Below are 18,065 nucleotides of genomic sequence, written 5' to 3'. Positions count from 1 at the left end.
AAAGCTCTCTGGAGTCAGCTCCCAATCCAATGATTCCACTGCTTCAAACCCACCATCATCGTGCTCACCACCTTCATCCCTTCCAGAGGGGAGTGCACAAAGAATTAATTTTTCCCCGAACAAACCCAAATTTTTTACATTTCCTTTTTTATCAGGACACGTTTTTGGTCTCAGACAAGCCCTGCACAAAAAGAACGGCAAAAGAAAATGGTCAGTGTTGAGTTATACATTTTTATTTTCTAATAGGTACAATACTAAAATAAACACAAATTAAAAAAAAGTTTTATTAAAACAAAACTGTACAAAAAAGCAGTTATACTACATTTTAATTACAGAACAGTCTACTGTCCAAAAGGCACTAATCCAGAATAGGAGATACAATGATACAGGACTCATTTGAACTATTTTAATCAATACAATAGAGCACTTGTTTCTCTGTCCATTCACATACAGAAACAAGGACTTTGCTACAGTCATTACACATTGTTATAAATATGAGCCCTACGTAGAAAGGTGCAGTATCGCTCTCCCCCCGGCCGCGGGTCGGCTCTGACAAAGACAGGGATTAAATTAAAAAACAAAAAGGGAACAAGGGGAGAGGTTGATGGTTCATTTTACAGCAGCTGCTGCCAGGGGAAGGTGTGATGGACATTGACCCTCACCTGCATTTGGGATGGAGGCTGGACCAGTTTCCTCAAGGGGCTGTGGTAGGACTGAAGGTGACACTCCACTAGATCTGTTCTATCCCATCTCCTTTGGCCCTTTGTTTCCCTGGACAGTTCTCTGTGATGGATAAATGATGATTCCCAAGCACACCAAGGGTTCCCAGGTTTCCTACACTGTTCCTTTCCTCCTGGCAGGGAGCCACCAGCACCTCGCAGATAAAGGCAGTGACTGGGAGAAGAGTTTGGAATGTTCTTCTCACCACTCAGTGCCTTCACTGCAAGGGCATCTGGCATGAACAGATGGACACCTCTCAAGGCTGCTCCAACCCTCCCAAAGCAAAGAGCCAAAGTGCCCCAAAGCCACCAGGGTGCAGGGGTGGATGTTCCTGAGGGGGCACAGGGAGAGTTTTATAACCCATCACCTCCCCAGCCCTCCTTCCTGACAGCCAAGCCCCCCGAGAGCAGCCAGCATGGGGAGCACGAGGTTCCTCCATCCCCCGTGGGGGGTGACCGAGGTTCACCCCAGGATCACCCCGGCACTTTCTTCTCCACCAGCAACTTCCCACCACGAGGATCTGCTCATCCTCCCTCCCAACCTATCCAATCCAATTTTTCCCCCCAAAATGTCAGGCTGAGGAGCAGCAGCAGAGAATGGAAACGTGTTTAGGGAACAACTACGTGCAACCAGAACATGAATATTCAACTTCACCACGCCGGGAAATGAAGCATCTCGTCTTTCAGCTGAAGGAGCAGCCCTTAAGATCAAGATCAGGGTGGATCCGAAGGGGATGAGGATGATGATGATGATGATGATGATGAGGGGGCATCACCTGACTCGTTCCCTGTGGAGGAAGGAGGTTGGACGCGCGGCAGGAGAGGGATACTGCACCTTTGGAACAGTGTCATACACATAAGACAAAGACAGGCATCTGGATGTTAACAAAAATAAGTAACAAAGAAATATGATTAAACAAAATCTCTTCTCACATCATCCTATACTACATCCTCCTTCTGCTTAGCAGAAAATTGTACGTACACAAAAATACAAATACACAATTTTGTAGAACAGTCTGATTTTAATATATTTATATATATTTATATTTATATGAGTGGCAGGTTAGTTCATTATATAGAGCTTTTTGCACTTTTGGCTCATATGCAACAAGGCTTTATAAATTCAGCTTTAGCTTTCATTCAGGTTTTATAGCTTCTTGAACATTTGTTTTCACATTTAAAGCAGCATCCAATTTGCAAGAGGAGTTGGTGGTGGCTACAGCAAGGATCAGGTCAAGAGGTTATTTGGGGGCTGGGGGGGAGGAGAATATACATTCCAGTGTGTGTGTGAGTGTGTGTGAGTGTGCGCTAGTGCTCATGGAAAACCGACCAGAGGGTGACCACACCACTCCAGGATCCCATGGTTACCCCTTGAGGTAGGCAGGAACCTACAGCAGATGAGACACGGCCCAGCTGGGACGAACCAGCAGCTGGGTGGGAGAGGCCAGGGCAGGGATGGGGTCCTGGGTGTCACCGATGTATGTGGTGACAGCGACAGGAGGCAGCTGGAGCCATCCCAGCACGGCCCAGGCAGGAGAAGCGTGGCTGGCCCCGGGTCGAGGTCACGGTGGGACAAAGTGGAGACACAGAGAATTGGGATGTGAGGAACCTCCCCGGCCTTGGTTGGGGTTTTGTTGTTTCTGTGTGGCTCCGAGGCTGTTCCACCGTGCCCTCGCTCGTGGGTTTGCAACTGCAGCACCCATCCGCTGCCAGGACAGCCACTTGTCACTTGTCACGCTTCCAAAAGGCATCTCGGAGCAGGGCCAAGGTCCGTGCGTGCCACAGGCTCCACGAACAGTGGATTTCCATCAGGAATCTCCTGATTTCCATCAGCAATGGATTCCCACAGGATCACTGCTTCTATCAGCACCCATCCCCTCCCCAGAGGCTGAGTGTCTGCCCTCTGCAGAGATGTCCTCACAGCTTTCCTTGCCAACAGTCCCTTCCCAGGCCTTCCCACCTCAGAGTGGAAAACATTTTGTTGCTAATGAAAAATAAAACATCTACACAAGGCTTGCTTTTATTTGCTGAACCCTTAAGTGGTACTAAAACTCCTTCATAGTGTTTGTTACCTCCTCTCACTGTGGTCAGAAGAAATCCTCTTTTAATGAAATATTATCATCTACCACTGATACTTTTATTCTTTAAATCCACATAAAATTCTCACCTTTACAAAATTATAACCACCTGCCAATAGTTTAGGGTTATTTGGACAAAATGTTTAGCAGGTTCCACTATGACAAACCTAGAAATAATTAAGAATATAGGAAGAAACTGCCTTTGGGATTCCAGAGAGGTTCTGGCTGCCCCATCCCTGGAAATGTTCCAGGCCAGGTTGGATGGGACTTGGAGCAACCTGGGATAGTGGGAGATGTCCCTGCCCATGGCTGGATGATTTTTAACTATTCTGTGATTCCAAAAGAGGTGATTAAAGAAGCACATCAGCTGTTTCCACCCAGATCTGGTTTTCCAAAGGTGGGCGTTTTATCACACGGAGCTCTTTTTATCTGCAATCCAAGAGGCAGTTTCCTTCTGAATTCCATCCTCTTTGCCATCCACCCCAGATCAGAGATTGCAAACGTTCGGCTGAGGAATGAGATCCCCCTCCCAGAAGACTGAGAACCAAGGGGGGCAGCACGAGGAAAAATGGGGATTTTTTCCAGCCGGACTCTGCTGGGCTCCGGACTCATTGGAGGGATGTGCAGAGGGATGCAGGGAGGGCTCTTTTCTCAAGAGGGAAATGAGGTCTAATCCTATTCCTCCAGCTCACTCTGGAGTCCTGTTCCTCACTTAGGCACTTTTTAAATCGACACTAAGAAAAAAAACCAACAAACTAAAATGAAAGAAGTACTGCACGTATCTCCCGCCTCCCGGGTTTGGGAAGATCATAAAGACCAAGAGGAAGACAGCCAAGGCAATGTGTCAGGAAAATGGTCACAACTGACTTTGACTCGTCACCCTTCCACAGAACTGCTGTGAAACTAAACTGAGTTTAAATCTGATGCTCCTGGGTTTCCCTGTCCCATGGTGGCACGGTGGCATCGTGTCATCCCACAGGATCTGACTTCCAACGGGATCACCGGGCTCTCCCAGCCTCAACCAGCAGCACTGGTGGGAGAAGTGCTGCCCAGAACCACTCAGAACTCCAGCAGCAATATCAGGGAGGCTTTGATGAGATTCAGAAAGACATTCCTGGAGCCAACAGCAAGGGAAAAGGGCTTTTTCCCTTTTACTGGGTGATAGAATGGGGAATCTGTCCCTCCCAAGGACCAAACAGGGCTCTGACCCCACAGCAACCAAAAACCAGCTTCAGGTCAGCACAAGGCTCAGGATGACACTCCAATTCACAAAGAAGCCAAAAAAAAAAAAAAAAGGAACAGAAAATTCAGTGGATAACACTGGAAGATGGGAAGCTCAAAATCCAAACTCTGTTTTCACTGTAATTTTTCATTTGGAAAAGTAACTTCAAGATTTTCCAACTATTTTCAAGCCTAAACCAACTTATGAATGATAATAATAATAATACGAATAAGCTACTCTGACTGCAATGAGGGATCCCTAACCCTGGATAAATGAAGTGTCCAAGGGAAGCAGCAGACTCCTGGGAAAGCTGTGCAAATCCAGGCATCCTGTCCCAAACACCCACATTAAAAGCAGGCACCCAAACCAGGAAAATTGCTCCAATTAAGGTTCCAACACAAAGGGCAAGCAAGGCAAAATAAATTGGAACAGAAAAGGCCAGGCTGGACAGGGCTTGGAGCAGCCTGGGATAGGGGAAGGTGTCCCTGCACATGGTAGGGGGAGGAACTGGATAAGCTTTAAGGTCCCTTCCAAGCCAAACCATTCCACGACTCTATGACAAAAACATTTCCACCTTGTCCCTCTCCCATGGTCCAACCACCTGATTTCACAGAGGATTGTGCAAGTGAAGAACCTGCTGTAAACTGGCTGAACTTATGAGCTGAATTTTTTTAAACAGGCCAAAGTAGATAAAATTGTTCTTATTTATTTCATATATACTTCAAGTAAGTAATGGATACAGCACCATCTAAAAGGCCAAAGGAAATGGGAATGTTTCCCAGTAAACAAATCTTCCCATTAAAAAAAAAGACTAAGTAATAATAATAAAAAATTATACTTAAAAATTGCTATTTCTGTGATTTTCTAATCATCCAAACTGCAAGGAGGGAAGGGAGAAGGGTCTGAGAGCTGAGAAACCCCAGAGTAGAAAGTTTGGGCGCTTCTGCCCTACACTGGATTGCTTTTTATAGGGTGGAAACAAGATAAATCCCTTACTTGGAGGCTGCAAGGACAACAGCTTCAGGTCAGAGCACTTCAGAACAGGCAAACCAGGTAAAATGGGATTATCGGGGTGTGAAGGAGCTTGCATGAAAGATAAAAAGAAATTATTTCTGTACGAAGCACTGAAATCTGGGAAAATAATGTGCCAAATTCAGTACTGAGAATCAGCTTCAGAGGGAAGCAAACAGCTCAGAGAAGCTGAGGAGGGCTGAGCTCAGACTCCACAGGAATTCCTTCAAGGAATGCAGGCTCCATGGAGGAAATCAGGAGACACGAGTTTAGCAAGAGGGCTTGTGCTGGCTGTGGGATTTTTTGAAGCCCTCTGAAAATGTTATTTGTGAAAATCAGCTGCTGAAGCACTGCAACCTGAAGAAATGGTTGTAGTTGATCAAATTCTATTTATGCTGAATTTTTGGGGTAATGGTACAAGATTTTTATTGTATGGAACTGGAACTGGGGTTAGAGACATAAGGCACAACGTGTTCTCTGATGGAAAGTTCTTGCTGCAGAGAACCCCTCCAGAACTCAAATCTCTATAAACTATTCAATAATCTGAACAAGTTATAAAGGTAAAAGACACGTTTTATCTCTTTGGAGTCACAGTTTTACAATTAAGGCCAGAAGGGACCAGTGTGTCACTTACAAGGAGACCTTGGAGGTTGGGTGGCCTCCCACAATCCTGATGCAAACTCCCTATTCCATCTACTTCATCAAAAAAAAAAAAAAAAAAAAAATTAAAAAACCAAACCCAACCCTAATTGAAACTGTCTCTCTATTCTGCATTGCTCTTTACAAATTTATCACATATATCCAATGGATTTATAAACATTCCCACATCTCAACAGTATTTATTTTCTCCATGACTCCGGAGAAAGAGCACTGAGACCTACAAAGCTCTACAGAAGAAGATTTGTGTAAGTAAAGAGCTCTGAAGGAAGGAAGTGCTGAACTGAACTGTTTGAATTGTTCCTGCGTGCCAAGGTGGGAATGTTTGGTTAAACTGAAAGGGAACTCTGCAGGGAAACCTTCCAGCACCTTCCAGGGCCCCAAAGGATTCCAGGAGAGCTGGAGAGGGACTTGGGACAAGGGATGGAGGCACAGGACACAGGGAATGGCTGCACACTGCCAGAGGGAAGGGCTGAGTGGGATGCTGTTGAGAATTCTTGGTTGTGAGGGTGTGGCTGGGATGAAATTCCCAGAGAAGCTGTGCCTGTCCCTGGATCCCTGGAAGTGTCCAAGGACAAGTTGGACAGGGTTTGGAGCAGCCTGGGATAGTGGGAGGTGTCCCTGCTCATGGCAGGGGGTGGGGTGGGATGGATTTAATGCTCTTCCCCATCCAAACCATTCCAGGATTCTCTGAACTACCTATGTGAGAGAATGAACAAAAAGCACTCCAATTCCCCAATTCTCTCATGAACAAAGATCCCCAGGTGTTTCCCCTTTTCAGGGAGCAGCTCCAGATGCTGTGCAATACCCCTGGGTCTGTCCCAGCAACACCCTGAACTCCTTCACCATTCCAAACCCAAACTCATCCCACACACTGGAAGTGGAGATGCTCCTGCTGCTGTTTTCATTCCATAATTTTACCAATCGTTTTCAAGGTAAGAACAGCTTGGATGTGTCAGGGACAGTCTGTGGCATGTTGGGCTTGAAAAGATCTGCTCACAGTGCATAAAGGAAATGGGAAACCTGGTCAATGAGCTGATATTTGGAATTCCTGGCTCTGGTTAGCTCCTGAAGGGTATTTCCCACCCTGTCCCTACAGCCCTGTCAAAAAGAGACAGCAGCAGCTTCATCAGCAGGCAGACTTAAAAAAAAAAATTATCCAAAGTCAAATATACTTTTAGGAATGGAATAAATGCTTAATATTCTTAATGGAATATACTGGGTGAGAAATATTAATTAATAATTTATTTTCATTATCTCTTTGCCCTCCTTGAGCGATCTGACAGATAAACTGTGTAAGTAAAATGTATTTTTAAATCTCAAATGATGTCAAATATATCTCAGAAGGCTGAATCCAACCTCTTAATTAAAGAGGTGGGTTATTTAAGCTACATATGCCATCTTGCCATAATATGGAAGACTTTAATTAGTTAAGGAGAAGGGAGAGGAGGACGGGAAGCTGAATTGAGGCCAGTGACAGCAGCAAGTGAATATCTAAAAATATATTTTCTAAAACAGAAGTCGTTCCCATTGCTATTGTGAGTGCAGTGGTGGGAACTGTGCTCAAAGAACTGAAGTACCCACAGCCACAGGTCTGCTCTGAACTGGGATTCACACGGATTTCAGTGCAAAGAAGCTGAAAAGTAACTGGAAGATTTAAATAAGAGCCTAAGGAAGTCCCTAAATTCTCTCGAGGATTTTTTGGTGATAGGAAGCTGCTAGTTTTACTAAACGTGACTCAAGAGTTCCTCTAAGCATCTTTACATACCAACAAAATGTGGAAACCTGCCTGGTAAGTGGAGAACAGCACTATGGAAAAAACTGGTCAAGAAATTTAAGGGCAAAAATGGAGAAGAGGCTCTGCAGTTGCTCAGTGGGCAAAAGATACTCACAAAAACACATTTAAAAGGCACAAAACACCCTATGGCAGGTGCTTTTGGAGAATCTAGCAACAGATCAGGGGAAAATGATGATATTTTGGGTCACCACCAGATATCCTGGGTGAATGGCAAAGATGGTGTCCAGCCAGCTCTCCTGTGAGGGGTATGTTGAGATTTTTTTTTAAAGGAAAAAGGGGAATTAGCTCCTGTCACTACACTGTGTTAGTTGAGAGAGCAGAGCTGGAGGAGAACACGGCAACAAGTGCTCATAGGGCTTCCAAACAGGGAATGGGAATTTGGAGTGGCACCCAAAAGCCAGGGACATTTCCCTGCTCCAAGGAACCCTCCACCTGCAGGGAGGTGAAAACTCGGGATGAATCCTGTGGAGTTCATGGCTCATCCTCTTCGTCTCCTTACATCCAAAATGAGCCAGGAGAGCTAAACCAGGCCCTGGGCAATCTGTTCCCAGGCTGTCACACAACCAAATGTCCTCTTTGTCTCCCAAACTCACTGGGAGTGACACGCACGTGGAGGAGGAACACAGAATCAGGAGGAGCAGCTTTGCATAGAAAAACGGAGCTGGGTTCAGTCCCTGCTGCTCTAAGTCACCATTCACTGCGGTCATTATTTAAGTTTACAGAGGAGCTGTGTTCCAAGTGTCACTAATAACACCGGTATTAAAAGAGAATTAGGGGGCGGGAGATCTTCTGTTTTCAATCACAGAAAAGACAGAAATCCTTTTAATCACGGCCATGCCAATCCCCGCAGTTCTAAAGCTGCTAATTACCCGTCAGGGACACCCAGCCATTGAAAAGAGCTGCCATCACTGTGACTGCCATACTCCCATGCATTTATCCTGCCCATCCCAATTACCCTGGCTGCAGCCTGAAAGGATTCAGCACAAGTGTGCTGGGTGTTTTGATCAGCAGAACACACCCGCTGCCATTGAGCAGAGAGGGAATAAATGGCAGAGGGAGGCTTCTGCCAAGGCAGCTGAGGGAGAGATGCTCTGAACATGCAGAAACATCAAAGGCCCATCACCAGCCCGCTCCAGCTCAATGGCTTCAGCTCATTCCTGCTTGAGCTCTTGGCTGGAGCACTCCAGACCTCCCTGAAAGAATGGGAAAGTGCTCCACACTGCAGCCATCACACCCTTTGGTTCTTTTGCTGCATCAGCCTGATTAAAAGGGACATTTAAAATGTTTTGTGAATTTCCCCCCGTGTTTCAAATGACAAATTATTTTCTAGCTCCATGGCAGTTGTAGCTGCTCCATCCCTGGAAGTGTGAATGACCAGGATGGACACTGGGGCTTGGAGCAACCTGGGATAGTCAAAGGTGTCCCTGCCAATGGCATGGGTGGGACTGGATGCTCTTTAAAATCTCTTCCCACTCAACCCATTCCACAATTTTCTGATATAAGCTACAAAGCAAACAATTCCAGGCTATTTTTAAGTGATAAAACCTAAGGCCAAGGATGGCAACAAACTCTTCAGTAAAAGAGTTTAAATTTTTCTCCCTCTGCCTCACTGCTGCCACCGAGATAAACTTCCATTGGTCTGATTTGATTTACGTTTGTTGGACAAAACCCAACATCAAATCACTGTCACCTTACTGACAGTCCTCAAAACACTCAACCACGCTCCTCTAGTTGTAACACATTTCTCACAAAGGAAGAAAAGATAATTTCAGTGTATTTTAAATTTGGATTTGTAGCTGCCATCTCTAGAATGCCTCTGGTTTTCATGAATGTGCAACGTCTTTAGGCAGACAGTTTAAACACCATAAATTTGACAGCAGAAAGAGAGGCTGAAATGAAGGTTTTAGGGCTGTACCAAATCCCTTTTGGCCAATAACTGATCCAATATCCTGAGTAAATATCCCAGCTGCTCAAAAGCCCAGGGGGGAATGTTTTAGGTTGAAATATCTCAACTCTTCTTGGGAACTGCAAGGTATTTTTTGGTCAGGCCATCAACCTTCACTTCCAAGGAATCACAGTGAAAACTCCACAAAACTCCATTAAAGTAGCTGGGATCGGGATCCAACCCCTGACTGCTGCTACAAACACACAAAATCCATGTAAGGAACATATATTAAGGTCACTGACATGTAACACAATTTTAAGACCAATCCTGCCAACAAAGACTCCTGCCAAATGCCAAAAGCTGCACCAAACCAAAGATTATTGCCTAAAAGCTTAAGACTTTGTTCAAAATAATATTATCAAGTTAAATAACTTCAAAGAGTGCAAGAGCTACTTGAGTGAGAAAACTCAGATAAAATAAGAGCAAAATTTTGACAAAACCCACTAAAATTTGCTGGTAATTCCACAATGAGTTTGAAAGAAGCTGATGAGGACTGGGAAGTGGGGGCTGCACCATGATGGAGCTGGAGTGGGAGGAGGAACATTATTATAAATATTAATTAAAATGAGCAGGGATAAATTAAAAAGAGTAGGGGAGGGGCTGGAAACCATCCCCAGCTGAACACTCACAGCTCAGGATTATGGGCACGGTCTCACAGTGAATTTAATAATTTCCAAGGAAAATGTGACTGATTCCAGCTTTGGATTCCGGTTAGGATCATGCACAGGGAACCAACATCTTGCATCAAGGCAGCAATTTTGAGTTTGGAAAATTCTTACACCAATTTTAGTGGGTTTATCTGTATGAAAAATAAAACCTATTTCAGCTGTCACACTGCTTTTCCTAGAAGTGGCCAACAGCATAAAGGGGGATCCAAGTGACCATAACTTGACTTTTTCCCAATCAAACCCTTTCAGCTCCTAATAATCACCAAATTGTGATTTACTGACCCAAAATTTCTGGCTTACCACAGTAGTCACCAGTGGTCTAGAGTTAATCCAAATTTTTCCTGAATTAGCTTCAGCTATGTCGAGTTTCTCACTTGCACTCACAGCAGCAAGACAAAGATAAATCTTCACAAATGAAAACAAAACTGATCTACAAATCACAAATGTTACAAAACACATGAAAAACTTACCAGTCTGATGTTAGGCAATGAAACAAACAGAGTAAGTCAAATTTCCCTGAAGAACTGTGTAAACAGAGCAAATAATTAATGAAATCTCTAACTTATGGCTTGATTGGAGCCTGGAGCCAGACCCTGCAAATAAAGCTCCTATCTATTAGTAAACTAGAAAAGATAATCTTTATGAACAGCAAAACAGAAAAAAATCCTTAACAAATTAACAGAATTTATTTAAACAAATCAACATGTACAAATCAGAACTAGGGAACACCTCAGCCTGAGCAGGTTTGCACAGAATCAGAGAATAATTTTGGTCAGAAGAGACCTCCGGAGGTCTCTAATCCAACCCTGTCCATCCAGTTGCATTTTGAGTATCCCCAAGGATGGGAATTTCACTGACTTTCTGGGCCATTTCTACCACTGAGCAGAAAACACTTCTATTTAAATTCATCTGGGATTTTCCTTCGTGCAACCCTAGCCCTCTGCCTCTCAGGGTTTTGCTGGGCACCTCTGAGAAGAGCCTGGCTCTGTCTCCTCTGGAATCACAGAACATCCTGAGTTGGAAGGGACCCACAAGGATCATCAAAGTCCAACTCCTGATCCTGCACTGGACCCCCAAGTTAAAACTAATTCATTAAAACAGTTAAAACCCAAAATCTGGGATGTCCCCAGAGCCAGCCTGGACAATCCCAGCTCCTGCAATCTCCCACTATGTGAATGCACTCCAACCCTACCATCTGCCCACACAATGGCCCCACAAATGATGCACAGAGGGGTCTAAACCCTTTCCATGACCTCCTGAAGGCTCTTAATGAGATTCCTTAATTGCTGCAAGGGTGCACTTCAGACTCACACCCAGCACAGGACTTCGCTATAACCACACGTGTGTCTACAGGGTATTCAGAAGATCAACAGAAAACAAATCTGCTGATTTTTATCAACTCATAAGGCTTTTGCAAATGTTTGGGATCTCATACTTCAGGAAAAATGGTGGGGGAACTAAAGAAAAACCCAACACCAAAACAATCCAGAAGAGCAGTGGAGGTAGAAATTGTTGTTTTAAGAAGATGGTCAGAGACAACAACTCAAGTAAAAGGAGTTTATGAGGGACAAATTATCACCCAGAACTCACTCCACAAAGGTAAAAGCAATCTGTGACCATCACAGATGAGGAGCTTCTTAAATTAACTTCTTCTCTGTTCACAGAACAAAAAGGTAGCTCGGATGTGCCACCAGAGCCACTTAACGGGAAGAGAACAAACTGCAGTGACTCCAGCCTGGCTACAACAAACTGCCACTCCATTGCAGTGCTACCAAAATGAGGCTTCATTTCCAAGGCAGCCCACACACAGAAAGACAAAGACAACTCCCATATCATGGAAAAACCCCCAAAAGAAAGAATTCCAGGACTGCTGAATTCCAGGACTCACCCTCCACCAATTCTTTCACTTACTCCAGATCACATTCGCTCATCTCGGTACCATCACATCAGCACCTGTCCCGTTACAGGTAATTCACCTCAAACCAAAAAGGCATTGACCAGCTGCAAATGGCTCCTGATGAACTTCCAGAATGATGGAAACAACCTGCCAGGAGCAGGCTGGGCTGCCTGGGGACAGCTGAGGTGTCACTCGTTCCTCTGAGGTGCCACTCGTTCCTCATACCTCCCGATGCCCAAAGAGAAGCCAGAACAGACACACCCCAAACACTGACCCCACAGAACCAAGGGGTTGATTCCCCAGATATTTGATATTTTGTCTGCTAAGATGACACTATGGGAAGGTAGAAAACTGGGTATTTACAGCCCAGGAAGATCTGCCAATCTCCAGTTGCTCACAAGGGTTTTTTTACCTGTTTAACCTTCAGAGAAGATACTGATGTGGGATGTCAGCAGATTCCTGACAGTGACAAGCAGAATTAAGACCAGATTATTCTACATTAGATGGTACAGACACACAATTTCAGTGGTGCTACTTTGATCCTGCATCACATGAACCTATAATCAGGATACAGAAGTTCTAATACTATTTTTATTCTTCCCTGTTGCTTTAAAAAGGCAAAGCCTCAAACAATGCCTTTGTTTTTTTTACAGATACTACAGTAAGCAATAAGCAATATTTCTTCCAGAATTGCAGCTGTCCAACAGTTTGAGTCTGTTCTTCTTAAAATGAAACAGCCAGAACAAATGGTGGTGGCAAGCCCAATGTAAAGAGGTCATCGATTATTAAAATCTCCTTACTATAAATCGTGGATGTTGCTTGTCAGCTCAGTGTGTGACTGTGGAATGAGTAAGTAGGTAAAATTCCACTAAGGCCGAGTTTGCTCGATCATTCTGCTGTGCAAAAATAGAAATAAAAGCTCTTCCCATCCTTTCACTCCTAAGTACCAAAACATTCATACAGGCAGTAAGAAAATAACTGCAGTGGTGCAATGGTCACTGATCCAAGTCCTGCCTTTCCTGAGTCCACCCTGACGCTACTCATGAATTTGCCTACTCAAGAAATGCAATAAAACAGGAAAAAAACACGGCTTCATTCTGCTCCAGTGATCTGTATCTAAGGAAAGCACATAAATTCTCCAATGAAATCCATAAGTGGGAGGCGAGGCCAAGCCCTACCTATAGATCTTGCAAGGGACAAAGGGGTGGCACGGCGGTGCCCTCTGAGAGCACAGGATCTCCTCGGCACGTGGGGGAGCAGTTTGCTCCACATGGACACAAGAGGGGCAGCTGATCTGGAGGGCTCAGCCTGGCTCAAAACCTGCTGAGGAGCCACGCTGGAGCGGTCACAAAGCTCTCTGAGGGTTAAGAGGGAGGAAGGGATGAGAACAAGGCAAGTAACAGGAATTTCCCTTAGCTCCACCTCAAAAGTGGAGGGGAGCAAAGGGAAACCCATCCTTGAGCTGCTTTTCCCTCTTTAAGCTATTCCCACACGAACTGGGAAGATAAAGCGGAATGTGGAGGAAACGCTATGCAAACTTTTATATACGTGTCTCTATACAAAAATTTCCGTAGGTTTTTAATTTGTTCTCTGTTAATGTACCACAGCCCTGCCCGTCTCTAACGCTTCTCGTGCTGCTTCCATCAAAACGTTTCCTCTTACCGGCAGCAACATATCATTTTATCAGGATGCCAGGAGATCATTTCCACACAATGCTAGCAGATGTAATTTTCTTAGATGCACACACAGTTCATCATTTAGATACTAGATGACAAGGTGATCGCAGGGTGACTCTGTAATGCAAGTTTGCTGTTTGGTATTTGGAATTCTCAAATGATAAAAAAAAGACTTATCAAATATAAATATCTTTAAGAAAAAAGTAACAAAAGTGCTACATATGATCAAGGAAAACAATTCCATTAGTTCCTGCTACTTAGAGTAGGTTTGCTTTACAAATATTACCACATCCATTATCAGTATGGCTTCCAATTATTAATTAAATTGTTCGTAGCAGTATAGCTTTCTCACACCTTAACAAAGACAGAGTAAAGAGAACACAAAACATTCACACCCCATTTCTCAGGTAAGAGATCCTCCTGCCTTCAAACAAACAAAAAAAGTTCGTATTTAGGAGAATATTTATGCTCTGATGGTTATCTAGCAACGGTCAGATGTCGAATTCTCCAGTAACCTTTCAGGCTAGTCAGGACGTAGGCATTACTTACATAGGCGTGTAAAAATCCACTCACCCATTTTAGGACCTTAACAACCTTCCTGGAAAACATTGCTTTCGAAAGTGGCAAAGTGGAGAGGGGAGCAGAGTGGGGACAGAAAAGGTGAGAGAGGAGGAATTAGAGGTGAAATTGTTAATGACGGATGGGTAAGAGTCTAGACCTCTTCTGAGCAGGCACTGCCAGCCATGCCAAGAACGAGCAGTGGTTCTGAGAAGCGGACTGTTGTTCCTTAGACATTCAGCTCATTTTTCATTTGATCCCAGGCTGGGCTTCAACCACGGTCGCAGAGGCAGAAGGCAGCACTTCTCCACTAAGCCACGCAGCTTGTGAGAGTAGAGGATGTCTGTGTTGAATGTGTGAGCATCAACTGAAATGTGGGAATGTGTTTCCAATGGACATTCTCGGCACAGCACCCGAAAGTAAACGGAGTCACTGTATGACCAGTGAGGCACGGCTTATTGCAGCTGGAAATCATTTATTCCCATGTTGGAGTGGGGTTTCTAAGTGTTCTTTTTACTCTCTGTTGATACTCCCAGTCTGGTGTCCATCGACCCTGTGCCACTACCTCAGCTTGCATCCTTTCAGTCTCAGGGCAGGGAAAGCATACGGACTATCGGTTTCAACACCATCTCTAAGGTTATCCAAGATTTTAAGTGTAGCCTAAGACTTGTAATTGAGGGCTGTCTAAAATACCTGGAAGCACTTTGAATGCTAAGACAGAGCAGCAAGATTTTTTTTTTTTTTTTTTTTTTTTTTTTTTTTTTTTCGATTTTACCTTTCTAGCCACTGGGGGCCGGGAGAGGGAGGTTGGTTGGTTGATTGATTATTTATTGGGAATTAATACTGAGAGAGTATACGCAAAGGCTGAGGGCACCATGCCATCTTCACAGAACAAGACCCTAACAGCTAACTGACGTACAAGAAACTGCAAAGTTATACTGTAAGAACACATATTAAGGACCGAGGAAAGTCTGCTAAGGTGCTACGTCTAAAACTAAGTTACTTCTTGCTTTGACCCTCCCCTTTCTTGGCATCAGTCGTCGTCCAGAGCCTCTGTCTTGATCTCGTTGGCTCCTTGCCGGGCCAGCGCCAGGATGGTGTGGTTGACTGCTGCCATCTCCACAGCTAAGGAAATGGGGTCTTGGTGGTCACTATGGCTAGTGCTGTCATCCTGGAACCATGTGGGAAGGAGCAGAGAGAAGCAGGGTTATTCCACAAGTCCAAAACCACAGCGGGGAAAACAAATGTGCTGAGGGATTGTGGGGGGACAGAGCGGGGTCAAAAAGTGGGTTTAGGACTGGTTTCCCTCACTGTGCAGACAAAGGTAAATGAGGCAGGGAGTAGGCGAAAATATTGAATAGTAAAGACGGAAGTGATACACGAGCTTAAGTCAGGAAAGCAAATTAAGAAAGGAATCACTGGGCATGGCACAGGACCATGCTTATAGCTGGAATATACAGTTCTGGTCATCCCTGGCCATGGCATGAGATGTGGAATGAGATGAACTTTAGGGTCCCTTCCAATCCAAACCATTCTGTGCGTTCTCTGATTCTATTTGATGCTGCAACAGAAATCGAAAAGGCAGAGAAAAGAAACATCCCAAGGGAAGAGGTTTCCTAACGAGAAGAAGCTAAACAGAGTCAAGTTTTCCAGTTTGGGGAAGAAATAGCTGATATGATAAATGTTTGTTACAAATAACTGGAAAATAAAGAGAACAACTGCCCATGGTTTTTTATGATCTAATAATCAAAGACACTCGCTGGAATGATAATGTGATCCAAGGCAGCAGTGGAAGCACTGCTCGCTTAGCACAGTTCAGTTCAGGATTCACTGATTTTTACATCACACAAAAGTAAAAATGGCTTTAAAAGGTGTATGTTTGACAAATCCAGGGAAAATTAGTCTGCTAGAAATTATGGAAACCCAGGGAGCCTCTTAAAACTACTGACTTCCAGAAGCTGGAAGCTACTAGAATAAAACAATTCTATATACATTAGAGAAGTACTTTTTCTTTAACTGCTGCTATTGACCAGAACTATGACACAAACTGATCCTAACCCTTGATCCAAGGCAGCATCCTGTGAAAACACTGAATTCACACAGATATAGGGGAAAAGATGCTGGAAAACTCTTTGAATGCTAAGAAAACCAGTGACTGAAGGGGACTGGAACCACTATAAATCAAATAAGGAATCTGGGAAAAATTATGGTGCTTTCCCCTCTTTAAAACAGGGCACTAATAGTTATCCCCCTGAGATCTTGGATTTTTAAATTATTACCATTTACAAAAAGGAAACGATAAACATTTATCAGTCTCCCAACAGCCTTCAAGTGATGAACTTGTGTGATTTAAAACATGCATAGAGCATTTTTAAATTAAGATGATGGGTGATAAATGTTGAGGAGGAAAAAGAAAAAAGCCAGGATTTGGTAAAATCTGAGGTTACTTAAAAGGATTCATTCACTTATAACAAGGGCCTGGTAAATTTTAGGACCTCTCAGAAACGTTTGTCATGGTATAAATACAGAGCCCTAAATTCTGGGGTTTTAGGCACTTTGTTAGTATTAAAAAATTAGCACTTTTTAGATAACATTTGTGTTTTAAAGTTTATTAGGGTTTAAGTGTTTCTGTGGAAAACAGAATTTTTGGGTTAACAGCTAAGGGATGTTAAATGGTCATCAGGAGAACTTGACATTTAATCTGCTTTGCTGCTAATGACACCTCACAGATTACTGAGAAATGTCATTTCTAAGGCCTCTAAACAAAGATCTTTAAATTTTAATAACCAATTTATTTCTCTTTTCAAAGTATGCTGGTTAATGCACAGAAGAAAAACACAGTTCAGGAGTCTACATCACGCTCCACCTCAGTATTCCAGTCCTGTCTGTCTGACAGGGAATTTTCTGGGCTTGGCAGTGGTTTCTAAATATTTCACGGCAGTCACAGAGCAGCTTCTCACCACTGAGAGCCAGAAAAGTTGGTCCCACCAAATCTGCTGGTGCTGACCTCTAAAAAGGGTCTCAATCCCCACCAGGAGCTGAGCAGCTAGGGATGCCTCTGCCAGGGATCTGCTTCTCTGGGCCAGAGCCAAGTGTGCCAGGGCTTCATTCCAGGACACTCAGCTGCTGTTCCACTCCACCAGCAGCCTTTGGAGAGGGAGAACTCCCAGCTCCTCCCAAAAAAGGCAGGGAAAAGTGATCCAGCCCAGCTGTGGGGTGGCACAGAAATATCTCCTCTCAAAAGCAGGAGAGTGAACTGGTCAAGTCACCGGTGCCAAGCACACATAGCCCTGGGGGTTTGGCCAACACTGGGAAAATTGGGAAGGGGATGCAATACCTGTCAGGAAGGTGTGTGAAGGAAGGGTCACCAACTTTAGGGTAGGTGAGGGCTCAGAGTGTGGGAAGAATTTTGCTAGCGAATTTAAAAAAGAAGCTGCTGTCAAGGGTTAAAAATAACCAAGAAAAAGAGAGAACAGGCAAGAATTAAAATGCAAAAACAAATAAATAACAAAAAAAGAGACAGATACTATGTAAATGATCCAAATAATGGCACATTCTTGCAGAACAATATGGAATAGGCCAAATCCTTTCCCCCCACCCTTCACCCTTTGTCTATCAGTGTCTGAGGGATGATCCTGAGAAGCTCCTGAAAGGTTTTCCCAAAGAACAGAGGGAGCTCAGGAACTTCCAGGAGGGTACTCAGTGCTCAGAATCCTGCTGGGAAAGGCTGGCACAAGGAATTCTGAAGGGTCCTGGGCAGGGCTCTCTCCTGCTCATGTCTGGGGCCGGGTCAGCAGCTCACAGCAAGGGTGGCCCTGGCTAGAACAGGGTGTTTC

The 18,065-nt window shown here is 44.2% G+C and overlaps 1 protein-coding gene across 12 annotated transcripts in view; it reads right to left on the bottom strand.

Annotated features, from left to right (window-relative positions):
• Positions 1–211: 211 nt before the first annotated feature.
• The window catches only part of HMBOX1 (homeobox containing 1), a 118,795-nt gene continuing 100,941 nt past the window's right edge, over positions 212–18,065 (bottom strand). For all 12 annotated transcript variants that reach the window (XM_012572948.5, XM_030269875.4, XM_072926258.1 and 9 more), the window contains one exon: positions 212–15,400. In XM_012572948.5, coding sequence (XP_012428402.2) covers positions 15,263–15,400 — 138 coding nt within the window. In that variant the 3' untranslated portion in view covers positions 212–15,262. The remainder of the gene's footprint in view (positions 15,401–18,065) is intronic.

The sequence above is a fragment of the Taeniopygia guttata genome, chromosome 3, assembly GCF_048771995.1.
Source record: "Taeniopygia guttata chromosome 3, bTaeGut7.mat, whole genome shotgun sequence".
In the NCBI taxonomy this organism is placed as follows: domain Eukaryota; kingdom Metazoa; phylum Chordata; class Aves; order Passeriformes; family Estrildidae; genus Taeniopygia; species Taeniopygia guttata.
This window is presented reverse-complemented; position numbering and strand designations above follow the sequence as displayed.